Below are 16,418 nucleotides of genomic sequence, written 5' to 3' on the forward strand. Positions count from 1 at the left end.
TATGTCATATAAATGTGTTTTGTTTTAAAGTATTTATTAGTTATATATTAAACATAATAATTTAAAAATTTAATTTCTTTTAATAGCGTGGAGCTGATGAATTATTATCACCTTCTGGAAATGTTAGTAATGGATCTGTTATGAGCCCTCATCAGAATCATGCAGAAAATAACAATGATGCAAAAAAAGTAATGTTTCATTAATGTTTGTAAATTTTATAGCAGTAATTTTTTTGTTAATTGTTTTTCATTATTATGTTTGAATTTAAGAGAATGAATTTACTATTATTGTTGCAAGTGTAGAATTACTGATTTAATTAAATTTAATGTGACATTAATTATTTTAGATCAGAAAAAAAACAAAACTTAGAGAATTGCTATAGTTATTTGGAGCATCCCTAGTAATAAGTGAATTGTTTTAAAAATATTTGACATATCTACTATAGTTACTGATCATTTAATGTTAGAGAACTTCACATGAATAGTTTATGAAAATATTAAGTGTTATTATTTATAGATAATATAAATTTTAAAAATACTACATAATATGATATTATGATTATTATATATGGTCAATTTTTAATCTTTTGTTGAAATTATTTGATCCTTGATATGACTGTTGTTCACTGCTAATTAAGATAATTAAATCTGAGCTGAGAAACATGTATCAAAATTTAATTTTCTGAATAGTTCCATGGTTTGCATGCATTATATGAGCCGTTGATTTCGAAAGTGGGGCAAGTCCGTTTTATGTTATTGCTAGATATTTAATGGTTTGCATTTGAATGGATTTAAAAATATTCGTAAGCAGTAATAGACTTATTTTATATTTTTTGTGGTCTTATTTCATGTAAATTTAATATGCAATAATGGTTAGGTGAAAAAATTGTGGTTTTGGTATGCACCAATGGACTTGCCTCACTTTCAAAATCAACTCACAATAAGTATATTCTTCTTCATCCTGGCTTATATTCTAAATTATTTGGGGTCAGCCCGGCATGTCAATTCACGCCACGTTGATTTATCCCTAATTGTTTCTTCATCCACTCCACAGTCCAGCATAAACTTTTTTTAAACATTCAATCTGTCTCTTTCTAGGTCTTTCTCTACCTCTATATCCATGTACTTTCATATTTAGTGCCTTTTTGTCGCATATTTCTCATTCCTTCTCACCACATGTCCAAACCATGTCAGTCTGTGGCTTTTTATTTCTTCTGATGTAGGTGCTACCTTTAAACTTCCTCTGATGTAGTCATTTTTAATCCTATCTGCCCTCATGACCCTGCACATCCACCTCAGCATTCGCATCTCTGCCACATGCAATTGCTTCTCTTCGGTAGCTATCATCAGCCAGCACTTGCACCTATACATAAGCATTCTAAAATCTTTAATAAAAATTATTTTTAAGCTCTTCTTTAAGATTTTAAATTATCATCTGCAATTCTTATTCTATTAATTTGGTCTGACGACATTTTTATATATTAATCCTCTTATTTTAAGTGGCATATGTTTGTCACAAGTTATACCTGTCACCTGTTTTCACTTTAACCACCCTGCATTGATTCTCCTAGTAATCTCCCTATCAATGTTGCCATCGTTCTTCAGCAGAGATTCCAGATAACGGAATTCGGTACTTTCTGGCAATGGTATTCCATTACTTTTTATGTACCAGTACCAGGGAGACTGTCAAAATTACAAAACATGTACTTCGTCTTGGTTTGGCTGATTTTTAGGCTTTCATTTTCCAGCACATGTTGTCATTTGTTTAGTCATCTCTGTAGTTCTTCCCCGACCTCGTCAGTGAGGAATATGTCATCTGCAAACAGCATACACCAGGGTAAGTCCTCTTGCAAAGCAGATGTTATCACATCCATAACTAATAGGAAGAGGTATGGACTATGGCATCCATAGTACTTTTTCCAGGCATAAATCCAAACTGGCATTCAGTGACACTAGTTTCCTCTCTAATCCTCCATTCAATTACCTTTTCAAAAAGTTTCATTGTGTTGTGTGAGCCAATAGTTTTATCCTCCTATAATTATTACATTCCTGCACATCTGCTTTTTCTTAAAGATGGGTACTAAATAGCTTCTCCATTCATTGGGTATAGTTCCCTCTAACAATACTTTGTTAAATAATTGTTTAACCAGTCTCTTCCGTCCTCTCCCAGGACTTTCCGTACGTCTATTGGTATCTGATCTCATCCCACTGATTTCCCATTTTTCATTTTACTCAATGCCTGCTTTACCTCCCATTTCTCTATTATGCCTACTAGACCAATATTTGGCTCAACATTTTCAGTGTTAGTTTGTTTGTCATTCTCCACGTTCATAAGGCCTTGAAAGTATGTTTTTTACTGTCCCTTAATTTCTTCATTTTTAGTTAGCACTTTGCCATTTGTGTCTTTTATACACTTGATATAGGTCATATCTGTACTCCCTCTGTCTCTCATTTTTCCAAGTCTAGATATGACTTTTCTACCTTATGTTGGGAAGATAATTCCCATGAGTGCTCTTCCTGTCTTGAGCTTGAGCCTTAGCTATGGCGACTGCTGTCTTCACCTTTTTCATCTGCGCATAGACATCTCTTTTCTCTTCCCTTACCTTATCATCTCCTTTCTCATCCTGCCAACTTTTAAATGTTCTTCACATTTATCAAAATAAGTGTTGACCATGATGACTAGGTGGTGGCCATTTGCAAAACACATTCTCCTTTGAAATTTCTACCACCAAATCCTTTGCCTCCGTGTACTCTTATGAAAATTTAACTAATATTAAATTCTGAATGAATAAAATTATTACATTCAAGTATTTTGAGAAAAATCAGCATTTTATATTTAGATTAGATTGCAATGTTCATATACAGAGACCGAGAAGATCATGATTCATGAGATCATAATGAGGTCTGAGAAGATTTAGTTGTTTTTTTTCTTTCCTTACACTAAGATTTTTTAAAATAGTTTTAACTTTGAATCTAAGAAATTTAAAAGTTCTCTCTTTTTTCTTTTTTTAGAAGTTTAAGTATTTCAGTAGTTCCATGTTTGTCTTGTTAGTTTTTGTAATAAAGGAAGTGTTATCCTTTTTTATTCTCAGATCCAATATCTTAGGTATCCAAAAAGATTTAATATTTTTAGTGTTGCTGATTCTTTTATTGATTGATTTAGACTAAAATTAAAGTTGACAAGGAAAATCAATTTTTCCTTTCTTAACTGATTTTTTTAAAAGTCAACTTTCTGTATTTTTTTGATTAGGGTTTGAATCAACTGTTGTTTTGCTTTATGGAAATACTCTAATATTGAAGTTTCTTTTTTATGCTGGATAATAAATATCCAAATTTTAAATACTGTTACTTCTAGGAAGGAAAAAAAAAAAAACAGTTGTTGCATGGAATTATCTTGATAAAATTGGAAGGTTTTCATTGTAATGGATGAACAGTTTGAACTTATGAATGAAAAAGCAGCATTAGGGGATTTGAATCCTCACAAATATCATTAAAAAATTTGGTATTAAATATTCAATTGGCTTTTTTATTTTTAATTTATATGATGATGTTGATAAACATTTAATAAATGTCACACATGATTTAGAAATCTTATGTCAAATACACAATTTTTAAATTATGTGACAGCTATTTTTTATTTTATTTTAAGCATTAGTGTTAAAGTTTGCAGTAATGCATGAATATAATAAGTGTTGTTCAGGTAATAAAGCCTTTAAAATATGAAAACAATCAATTGTAAATTATAATATTTTGTGTGTGAATATAAGAAATAAAATATTAGATAAGACCTAACCTTTGGTTTTTATTACTACTAGAATTTGCTTAAAAAGGCTTTTTTTTTTTAAATAAAATATATTATGAAATAGCCTACTAAAGTTTTATTATTAATAATTTTAAATTTATATTTGTTAATATTAGTTTCATATTTCTTTACCTAGGTAAAACTTGAGAAAAACCAAGTAGGGAAACCATCTCGCGTAGTTCATATCCGTAACATTCCAAATGATGCTACTGAGACAGATATAATTCATTTGGGTATGCCATTTGGACGTGTAACTAATGTACTTTTATTGAAAGGAAAAAATCAGGTAAATATGAATATTTAGTTCATTATGTTAAAATTATATTAAAGAAATACATTAATTTGTTTAAATACAAACTCTTGTAAATTTAATGTTTTGAATAAACTTTTGATTTCTTAATTTGGTAAATTTATTTTTTTACTCACCATGTTGGATAAATTCTAGGATGAGGCACTATTTGAAAAAGGCATTACTTTATTTCCCGAAACATCTATAAGTTTTCATAATAGTCTGCTTAACTGTAAACATTGCTCTGAATGTTTAATGAAGTTCTTAAAACACTGATTGTACTGTACATTTCTGAAGTTATTGTCATTATTTAGCATGTTGCTCCTTTTTGAATGGACAGAATGTTATAAAAATGATGACCATTCAAAACCCTTTTCATTTAAGAGGGAAAAAATAGTATCAACTCTGGCAAATAAGAAGGGTGCTTCAAAATTAGCATTTATTTCCTGTTTAGAAATTCTTTCATCTGAACTGAACAATCCTGTGTACTGAGACATTATGCAACCACAATCAAAATAATAAAAGATGGTGCCTAAGAAGGTGTAATTTGGCACTAGATTTAGGTGCCTAACATCTACATCTAGTTCCAAATTACTTCATATTTAATAATTATTTGTAGCAATAATATAGCCTGATTTAATTTAGTGATTGCTGGGCATTAGCAAATCAGATCTTCTGGGAAACAGTGTAGATACCTTAATTTTAATTTCATATTGATGAATAATTAAAAGATCTAAATTGATTATATCTATAATGTGAAAGTATCTCATTTTTATATTTGTGTTTTTAATTCATTATAGTTTAATAATGTAAAAAGTATTAAAAAATATTATCAATAATAATTTCAATTTTCACAGGCTTTTTTAGAAATGACAGATGAAGTTTCAGCAACTACAATGGTGAATTATTTTGTAAATTCTGGCTCTCCAGTCGTTCGAAATCGCACTGTTTATGTTCAATTTTCAAATCATAAAGAACTTAAAACAGATAGTTCACATTCAAATTCAGTAAGTGTTTTACAATTAATAAGAAATAGTATCATATCAGTAATCAAAAACAGATTTAAAATATATTATCAATAATTTTATTAGAAATACTTGAAATTTAAATAAAATAGTAATTTATAAATCTTCCTAAATTATAAAAAAAAGGTGCAAATTTATAAATTCCCTAACTTTTACACAAAAGTATTAAATTATTAATTAAAGTATTAAATTTATAATATATAAGTATTAATTTTATGTATACTAATATGTTGATTTTTATGTTGCAAATTTTAAAAACCAATAGTAGTTAAGATAGATATAGCTAAATATTTTTGATAGTAGTTTTTGTTTGTAGTCTGTATTTTCTTACTAGTGGCTGATAATGTATAGTTTTAGATATAAATGTTCTTTATATTATTTAAAAAGATGAGCAAAAAAGAATTTTGGTTAATAAGAAATATGGCTATTTATGTGAAAATAAAAAAGAATAAAGTAAAATCAAAAGAGAAAATAATGATGTTTGAGATTTAAAGTACTTTCCATTATTAATACTGCTTTAATTATCCAAGGTAATGTGGACTGATGCTACCTCATTACTGAAAACTGGGATAAAGCAGACAACCACAGTTATTTTTGATTAAAAATTACAAATATAAAAAAAAAAGGATTTATATAGTATCATCTTTAAGCCTTTTTTTATTCTTTATTGAATTTAATCATACATGAGAACAACAATTTTACATAATTTATTATATAGATAATAAGTACAATAGTTTTCAGATTAATAATGTATATTATAGTTACAATTTAAACATGAATGATTTGTTTCGCATTGATGTTAAATGATAAAAGGTAACAGAAACAATTCATGACATTGTTTTAAATTTTCTTTGTAACTTGTATGTATTTTAACAAAATATTCATATAGTTAAAACTGATGGTATCTGTAATGAAATTTTAATTTTTTTTAGCATGCAACTACACAAGCAGCTCTTCAAGCTGCTCAAGCATTAATAAATCAGACAGAGACTCAAGGTGGACCAAATACTGTTCTTAGGGTCATAGTGGATAATCAGATCTATCCTGTAACTCTTGACATTCTTTGTCAGGTATGTAAATATTGTCATGAATTTTATTAATATAGTACATGGATATGTAATTAACTTGCAATCATCATGCATAAGGCAGTGATTTCCCCATTAGTATTTCACACAGTTATGCTGTACATAATTGCAGTTCCTCAAATTGATGATTTTGAAAAATCTTGTTGTGTGTGTCTTTGCACATTACACATCTCAACATTATATGCTATTTTTGTTTTTAGAACAATATATCGCTGTTTCAAACTTATATAGTGTCCTTAAATAAACAATTATTGATTTTAATGATCTTTAAGATCATTAAAATCAATAATTGTTTGTTTTTGAACTACATGTTGGTGAAGCTTATTATGATTATGTTGAATTTTTTTATTTTGAATGCTAGAAATTTTAAGGAAATGTGTTTTTTGTTCTAATTATGTACTTAATTTACTTTAAAAAAAACCTTCAAATATAATTAAATAATGAATTTTTACATTTAATTCAAGTGTAAAATAAGCAAATAAGATTTTATGAAAAGGTCCATTATTTAACACAGTTATTTTATAGACTCACAAAGAATTTAGATATAAATTGGAGTTTTCTGTGTTCTGAGCTTGCATATAGCTTGTTTAAAATGCTGATAACTTAATGAACATTCCCTCCTTACTTAATAATTTAATAAAATTTATCTAATATAAAAATAGTATGTACATTTGTAATAATAATTGTTTTTATTTTTTCCAGATATTTTCTAGATTTGGGAAAGTTCTGAAAATAGTTACATTCACAAAAAATAGTAAGTGCTTTCTTTCTTCTAATTGTGTACATTTGTATTGGAATAACTTATAATAATTAAAGTTTTATATAAACACAAACACTTTTACTTTGTCTGATTTCAGTTTTTAAAAAATTTATCATGGGAGAAATTAAAAAAGGTCTTTATGAATTATATAACATTTTTCAAAGATAAACACAAATAACTAACATAGAAAATTAACAAGAAAAACTTATTAAAATTTGATTCAATACTAACCTACTTCCAGAACATTCAATTTTCTTTATATTTTGTAAAGAAATTCATTTATTAATTTTATTTCCTAATTTTTAGTTTTTATATAAAATATAGTAATTTGTAGTTTGAGTGGTTATAATTTTAGGTAAATTACAAAGGGTTCAGAAAGATTATCATGCTTTGGTTCGGTTTGATAGGATATTGATAGGATAAAGCAATGCAACACAAGTGCAATCTGCCAAGGAAAAAAGTACTCCCAAATGGATTTCTATGGCAAACCAATTCCCATTTAGATGTAAGTCACATGAAATAAACTTGAAAAACTCCATGCAGCCAGGCTATTGATCAGTTGTGAATCTGAGACCAATTCCCATTTGTTGGTGGATTTATCTACTTGGCCACTAGTGGCTAAGGAATATCAGACCCATTTCATCTTGTTTTCTTTTTATTTTTTTGCATATTATAAAAAGCAATAGATATCAGTTTACAACTGAAAAGATTCAGCTGATGTACTAAAACATGAGGAATTATCTAACGAAAATAATTTTTTTAAATGCTTTTGATAAACTTAATTTCTATAAAATGATAGATCATTCACTAAACTATATCATTACATATTATTTTATCTCAGATATCTCAAAATTTGTAGTAAGTAGATTATAAAATATTTATCAATTTGATTATATTAGCTGTTAAATTTTAGAGTTTTTATTAAAATTTTGCATCTGTTTAGTTTTAAATAATCAGTAAGATATAAAATATTACACCAATGTTACATGAATTACTGTTAATGAAAATTATTGTTCTTAAGTATATTCATCCAATTATTTGAAAAGTTAAAATTATATAACCAACAGTAATAATATATTTTAATAAATGTAAATATTAGAATAAAATTTTTGATTTTTTTTTTCTTTTATTGTAATTAATTTGTAAGTAATAAGAAAAATATATTCATTATATAAGACAGAATACATATAATTTTTACAAATAATAAAATTGAACATTTTATGTGGAATTAATTGTAAAATTTTTTAATATTGTTTGATGATATTTTATTTTTACAATTTTAGACACATTCCAAGCTCTCATACAGTATCCAGATGTTATTACAGCACAAGCAGCAAAATTGGTTAGTCATAATTTACTGTTAAATAATTAAATTGAGTGTTTGTTGGAAATATGATCAGTTGTCTGTGTTTTTACTATCATTTATAGTTTAATAATAATCTATTTTTAGTCCCTAGATGGTCAAAATATATACAATGCCTGTTGTACTTTGAGAATAGAATATTCCAAACTCACAAATTTGAATATTAAGTTTAACAATGACAAAAGCAGAGATTTCACCAATAATAATCTTCCTTCTGGTGATGTAACATTAGATTCATTAGGTATCACAGGAATAAAATCAGGTTTGTATATTATTATATAATTTGTTAATTTAGCTTGCTAAATTGATCTTAACATTACTGATATATTGATAGGTTCTATGGGTATGCTTGCATCTCCTTTTGGCACACCTGGTTTAGCATCACCACTTTCAGCTTACGCTGCTGGAGGTAATTAGCATATTAAAATTCATTTTATTAATATCACTTTTAATTTGTTTTTATCGAGTGTTTACTGTAAAGTCTAGATAGCATGAAATTTATATTGCAAAAAAAATTATAGAATACATCGTATTAACCCTTTACCACTACCATCTTGTTTACATTTATTTTGTAAACTGTTCTATGGCAATATAGGTCAGTCAGGTGATATTATTTTAAAAATTCACCGAAAATCAGATTATTATATTCATATGAAAAAAATCATATACATTTATTAATATCTTTAGTTTTAAATAAAATATTTTTCAATACATTTTATTAGAAAAATTTATAAGAAAAAAATAATATATATCAGAATGGACATTTAAACTTGACAATTTGTAACTTTTTGTCAAAATTAACGTTGTCTAGTTACCTAGTTTTTTGCTGGCACTGAGCCAGAAAGACATAAAATATTGTTTTGTACAACTCTATATAACACTTATGCATGTATGTTTATTTGTTGTGAAATTATTGCACATTATATCAAACATTTGTTTAAAATCAAAACTTTATTCTTTATACTTTATTCACTTCATATCGAACAAGAATATAAATTTTTGTAATAAACATATGATTACCAGTAGTAATACATGTAACATTTGCTGATATATTTTAGATTAAAATAAAAAATATATAAAATATCAGAACCAAAGGTCACAACTTGAATATTTATAACATGACTTATTATAGCATGAATAAACTTATTATTGCATGAATATGCTAAAAATGAAATAAAAAATTATCAGGAAAAATAAATTAAGGAAAAAAAGCATTAATTAAAATTTTTTAAGCTAACAAAACACCACCTGGACAAAAATATGTGAAACCGACTATAGACAAGATGCTGCCGTCAAGTGCTGACATCTGTTGTCAATAAATTTTCAAAAAATCAATTTTTACTAGAGTGCCTATGAATTGGTACCCTCGAGGTTTTGCTTAACAATGGGGGTACCGAGCGATCAGTACCCTCTTGAAGAAAGGGTTAAGTGTTGTTTTAACTACATTAATATATTTAGTTTCTTGATTTAGAACCTATTCTGTATTTTGGTTTAATTGTTAAGATGTAAGGATATAAAACTAGATAATTGTCTCTTTTATGAAAATATTGGTTCACTTATTAAAATAATTGTGTATCCAGAGAATCTTAGTGTGAAAGTATAAAATAAAGATTTGAATTTACTTGTATTGTTTTTTTTATGATTTCTAACAAAAAGTAAGAGAAAAATATCAGTTTAAGTAAGATTGTATAGTTCTATTACTAAAAATTTTTTAATTAATCCAATAGTTTATAAATTGAACAATATTTATTTTCTTCAGTGTATTTTATATAAAAAAATAATAATGTTACAGTAGAAAATGAACTACTGCTAAAATAATAAAATTGTACACTTTAAGATAACTTTTAATAGAAAGAAGAATGATATAAGACATTTGAATTGACTGACTCATGTACAGTACTTGTTAGTGAAGTAGATGCTCCATTATATGTATAATTCCATACAAAACAGATCACACTATATGAAATATGATTTTCTGTATAAATATATTTTTGGAGTATATAAAATTTTATACTATACTTTATAGAAAAATATTTTTTGTTAATTAATTTTTAAGTTTTAATTTTAAAATAAATTATATATATATAATTTTATTTGCCTTAGTTTTCTTAAATTGCAATATATTATGTAAGCAACTTTTTATAATTTGTTGTATTTTTTGTCATCTGTTTTTTTAATTTGAATTTACTTAGTTTTTTTCAATTAAAATTTTTTTATTATTAACTCTTTTCATATTCTGTATTGACTTGAAATTTAGAAAAACAAAAATCTATGCTCTGAATCTCAAAAATAAGTGACAGTAACCTTGTTCTATTGCTTTATTGAATAAGTTTTAAAAAATTTAAAAGAAAATAGTTTAAAAGCTATATTAGAGAGGTTAAATTGCAAGTAAATTGTTAGAATCAGCAAATTTTTGCGTGTCTTAAGTTGTATTTAATAAATAAAAATATAAATATGACTTTTTCACACAGGTAAACTTTGCTTTAGTCCTTTTTTGCTGTTACATCATCAGCAATCCTTAAAATTCAAAAAATAAAAAATAAAAGACTAAAGCAAGGTGTTTACCTGTGTGAAAAAGTCATATTTTTATTTTTATTTATTAAATGTAAATAACGCCAGCCATGTTCCTTTTATTTTTTTTCTCAAGTCATATTATTTTACAATTGTAAATGTAATTCAACTTATATACAGTTATAAAAATGAAAACACTATATTAAAAAATTGTTTTGTTTTGAATAAAAGTAAAAATATAGAATTTTTCATTAGTTTTTTTTTTGTTAATTATCAAACTTAATTATATGGATGATTTGAATGTTAACTGTAAATAAGAACTAAGACATTTCAAATTATTTAATATTTAAATTTATAGCTTAGTCATATTTCGATCTATTTGCTAATACATGGATTAAGATTTACAAAATTAAATTTACTGAAGTGTTTAATATTTGAAAAATATACGTAGTATAAAATTTTATTTAAAAAAGAAAATGTGATTTTATTTATTTATTTCGCAGCTCTTCCTCTTGGGAGTTTTACACTGCCACCTTCTGCTGCAACAACTGCTGCTGCATTAGGTCTTTCTGGCATTAGACTTCCTGGGCAGTCTTCTGTTGGCAGTGTACTCTTGGTTAGCAATTTAAATGAACAGGTCAGTTATTAATATAAAGCTTTCAGTTTTTTTTTTTTTTTTTTAAATTATAGTGATTCAATAACTTTAGTTAAATTTAACTTTTGGTATTACATACAGCAAAACTTTAATATCCTAAATTTTATATATGTATTTTTATTATTTATAATTTAACTAACTAACACAATATAAGATTTTTAGGTGTTATTTAATAAAACTGCTATTTATTTATAGTAAGTTAAATTAAGCTGTTTTTATTGTAGCTATGTAATAAATATATATGTGTGTGCTTTTATGTATTTGTCAATAGTTTTTAATGAATTAAAAATAATTTTTAAATTATATTTTAGATAGTGAATGCTTTATGATAACGATTTTTGATTTTTTTGTTTTTTTATGTATTTGGTCTTTAGTTGATAAGTTGGGATTGTATATTCTTTAATTCAGAGTCAGTCATATGGCTTAAAAAAATTATTGCAATATTAAAGCTGTTTCATTTTATTATTACTGTCAAAATGATATAATATGCACAATTTTTTAAAATACTAGAAAAAGAAAATTCTAATTACAGAGCACTTACAGCTTTTTATATATGTACAGATACATATTAAGCACACACTTGGATTAAGCATTGACTGTAAATAACATTTTTGTAGAATGATTTTTCATGTAATGTTCAGTAAAAATACTTTCCTGCGCATAACTTTTGCTTGATAATTTTGTATTTGTGTTATGTTATAAAGGAAAATACAGTAGTCATGTTTAACATGTAAATAAAAAGAAAATTTATCTTTATCTCTAAGTGTTGTCTTAATAAACTTGATATATTAAATTATCGTCAGTCAAATACTTGTACATCTATTTGCCAGTTAAACTAAAAAACAAATAATTTGAACAACATAAAAAATTTAATCTGTTTTTCTTAAGAACAGATTTTACCTAAGAATTTGCTATTTACAATTCAATATCAGTTTGCAGTTTTTATTTGAATGTTGAGAATCCAATACTAACAAATTTAGTGCTGCATTAGCTAAGACAGATATTGTATAAAAGATTTGGATCATGCAAGATTATCAAAACTTCAAAGCTGTAGTAAAAATAAAAATTTCAACTATATTTATTCTTGGAATTGTCAAATTAACAAAAAAAAACACTTAATATTATATGTATTTTTTTAGATGAGTTTTAAAAAATTTATTGGATTAAAGATTTAAAGTTATTTAATGAATAAAACTCAATTTCGTTTTTTCCTCCTTTAATTATTAAAATAATTTATTCAGCTATTATTTTATAAGAGAAAACATCAAATGCATTTATTAGAACATAACTATTCTGCTATTGACATGATGAAAAAATAATGTAAGTTAATTGTTGTAACCAATTAATTCTTTATTTTATTCCACATCTGAAACATTGAAATTTCATTATGTATGTCATTGTATTTGGAGGGAAAAACTCTAAATAGAATAATATTGAACAAAAGTTTTATTGAAATGGAATGGGTTTTTTAAACAGGACCTTTAAGTGATTACAATACTATACAATGACAGATTACAATTATTTAAAATTATCATTATTAATGTATAATTTATTGCTAATATTATCTTTATAGATAAACACTTACTCGAAAACCTTTAAAAGTGCAGCCAAGGTTTTCGAGTAAGTGTTTATCTATTAAGTTATATGCAGTGTCGGAAGAATTATCCTTATAATACATACTTTTGTACATTAACTGTTTTGAACACTTTATCATTTATAAGCATTGTGTCTTCTCAACTTTAATTTTATAATTTTAGCTCTTAATTATAATTTATAGTTAATTTTTATTAAGGATTCTTGTTTATTACATTTAATGTTCGGTTGACTGAAATGTTTTGACTTATAATTATGAAAAGTGTACTGTAATTTTTATATAAGTGATTTTTATTTATTACTCATGAATTTCATTTCAGTATAAAAAGTGAGATGATGATAATTTATTTAAATTATAATTTGGTTAAAATTTTTAATTGCAAAAATTTATAGAGAAATTTCTGTTAAAAGTATCTTAAACTTTAACATATCAGTTTAATTATCTATGGTCAAACTCTTGTTGACATTAGCATATTGAAAAGTATTTACTATAATTGAAACAATGTTCCTATATCAAAAATTAACAGGAATTTTTCTCCAGATGTACAAATTAATTATTAGGTAAATTTCTTAATTAAAGGTATTTAAAGTTTTGCTGTATTTGCATAATATAATGCATGTTTTTTTGATAAAAGTTTTATAGCATGTTAATCAATATGTAATTACTAAAATTATTTTATAAAAATTAAAAAAATTTATAAAAAAATTTTTGTTGTTCTAAATCTTTTTCCCTGTACCAATTGCATGTATTTAAAATGCTTTTTTTATGCATGCAAGAAATTATTAAAATTATTTTGATTTTTAATATTCTGCTCTTAATAAATATTTTTTAAAAATTTCAAAATACAAGCTATTTTGTATGCAGTTTAGAATATGGACCATAATTGCTGGGGAATTCCTATTTTCCTCTAGATTCATCTTATTCAAATAGATCATCAGCTTAAAACTTTTTATCACAATTAAAAACATTTTATTTCTATACTATCATCATATTTTTATTTATTTTTTTTCTCTTATTAATCATTATAAACACATTATACTTATAAAGTACCATTGTTCTTCCCTTGTTTACAAAAATGTACACTTTTTTTTAAATATCTAAATTTATTTTAACTTTTTTGTGCTTGTTTATTGTTTTGTAAAAATACATTTAAAAAACTATGTCAGTATGCATAAACGAGTGAAGAAAAATGGTATTTGTAATGTTTCCTTCATTGGCAGTTTTTCACTTAAAATGATTATTATTATTATTATTTTCTCTCTCGTCTGCTGGTGTTTATCCCCATGTTGGACCTCTTTGTTCATTCGTTCGCTCACTCGGGGTCACTGATTCCTTCCATCCTTCTGCTCTGCCGCTCTCCTCCGTACCTGTTGCTCTGAAATTGTAGATGATCACGCCCGATGCTCTCTTTACCCTTTTTGGTATGTTTTGATCAAGCACTCTATTTTTCATTTTTTTTTGTTTTTTCCCTGTTAATCTATTTTAACCCCTTTTGGGAATAGTTATATTTACATTTTCTCTTTGACTCATTTTATCAAAATGATCCATGCAAATTTATACTTCTAATTAACATCATTTATTTATTTATTTTTTATTTTTTTTTAGTTATGAAATATAAACTTAACATTTATTTCTTCAGGCTTGATTAATGAAACAGATTTATGGTATTCCCTGCATTTAAAGAAGTCATAGTTATATAGTCATTTAGCATTGTGAAATTTAGCTAGATGATTTTCAGTGAGTTATTAAAAATACAGTGAAATTATATGCCATATTTTATGTTATATTACATGTTGCTTATATATTATTTAGAATTAATTTGATATGAGTAAATGTATTTTTAATAGTTATTGTTTATAATCAAATTTCATATATGTAAAAAAAAATTACAATGAAGCTGTAATAAGCAACTGTATTGATATAACAGTTATTTAATTAAGAAATACATTTAAATTTTTAATTATAAATTATTTAATTGGTAATTAAATGAATATTTAATAATTGAAGGTGTGTGGTGTGTCTGCATGCATGTATGTTATATCATATGATGATATTGTATTTTAGTATATCTCCATTAATTTCATTTAGAATCTTGTTTCTTTTTGTAAATTTTTTACTGTTTTTATATATTTATTTAATTTGAAGATTTTTGCAAATTTGTTTTCAGTTAATTTTTTCTTATCAATTATGAAAATCTATTTACAAAATATTTTTAAAGTCATTTATAACATTTGAACAAACTGTTTGAATTTAATCATGTTGTTTTATATTAAATTACTTAATTTTTTGGATTTTTACATATAATTTAGATTTGATATTTTATTCAAATTCCCACAGAACAAAAATTCTAAAATTTGTATTCATTTTGGAACTGGTAATAGTAAAAATAAAAGTTTTCATTTTATTTCATTAACAAATATTACAAATGCTACAAATATCTGTATTTTATGTTGTCATTATTTGTTTTATCTTATTTATAAAGCTAATTCCAAATTTTAAAAAACTTTTGAAAGAAAAGTCATCTTAATGATTATAATAAAAATTATTTTGATGTTTTGAACAGTCCTTTTTTTATTATCAAAGAGCTGTATTATCTTCATACTTTTGTATACTAGAGAGTTCACATTATTGCATCACTGAAGAGGAACTGTTAATTGATATAGTTTAAAATGCATATGGTGTAAGTGCATCTCTTTGATTAAAGAAAAAGGATTGTTGGAAAGATCAGAGTAATTTTTATTATATTTGTTATTTTAAAGTGACATTTCTTTCAAAAGTTTTTTAAAATTATATATATAAATGTACTGTTTTTTAAAAAATATATATTTTAATTGATCTCCCAAATTTACAAATTTTATTAATAAATTACTAACTTTCTCTGGATGGATGGCTGTAGCTTTCAGGTCAAACTGTCAAAAAACATAAACTGATCTGTAAGAGACAATTTTTTTTGAATTTGCCAACCAAGTCTGTTAATCCAAGTATATCAAAGTTAGTTACCAAAAGTAATTGAACTTGCTTTATTTCTTAGCCCTCGGCAATTCCAATTAACAACTTTCAGATTTCTATATGTATTATATTTAGAAATGAGTATATCTTTGCCTAAATTTTGTAGTTTTAATTAAGATTGTGACAATGATAAATGTGAGTAGTTCTCTGTATTTACCAAATAGTATATACTAATACTATATGTTAATTTTTCCCTTTTCATAAAGGAGATAATCATCATGTAACTTCAAGTGGTCCTGAAATTTGAGACAATTAAATAACATGTCTGTTTTGATTATTAATGAAAATTGAAGAATACCATACCATTTAAATTTTAAGTTTTCTTA

The 16,418-nt window shown here is 25.1% G+C and overlaps 1 protein-coding gene across 3 annotated transcripts in view; it reads left to right on the forward strand.

Annotated features, from left to right (window-relative positions):
- Positions 1-16,418, forward strand: part of LOC136982800 (polypyrimidine tract-binding protein 1-like) — a 92,234-nt gene that overhangs the window by 62,280 nt on the left and 13,536 nt on the right. For all 3 annotated transcript variants that reach the window (XM_067279321.1, XM_067279322.1, XM_067279323.1), the window contains 10 exons: positions 87-188; positions 3,938-4,087; positions 4,948-5,097; positions 6,048-6,185; positions 6,903-6,954; positions 8,244-8,302; positions 8,411-8,585; positions 8,658-8,732; positions 11,338-11,471; positions 14,471-14,504. In XM_067279321.1, coding sequence (XP_067135422.1) covers positions 87-188; positions 3,938-4,087; positions 4,948-5,097; positions 6,048-6,185; positions 6,903-6,954; positions 8,244-8,302; positions 8,411-8,585; positions 8,658-8,732; positions 11,338-11,471; positions 14,471-14,504 — 1,069 coding nt within the window. The remainder of the gene's footprint in view (positions 1-86; positions 189-3,937; positions 4,088-4,947; positions 5,098-6,047; positions 6,186-6,902; positions 6,955-8,243; positions 8,303-8,410; positions 8,586-8,657; positions 8,733-11,337; positions 11,472-14,470; positions 14,505-16,418) is intronic.

This window comes from Centruroides vittatus, unplaced genomic scaffold (assembly GCF_030686945.1).
Source record: "Centruroides vittatus isolate TY-2023 unplaced genomic scaffold, ASM3068694v2 contig_863, whole genome shotgun sequence".
NCBI lineage: Eukaryota > Metazoa > Arthropoda > Arachnida > Scorpiones > Buthidae > Centruroides > Centruroides vittatus.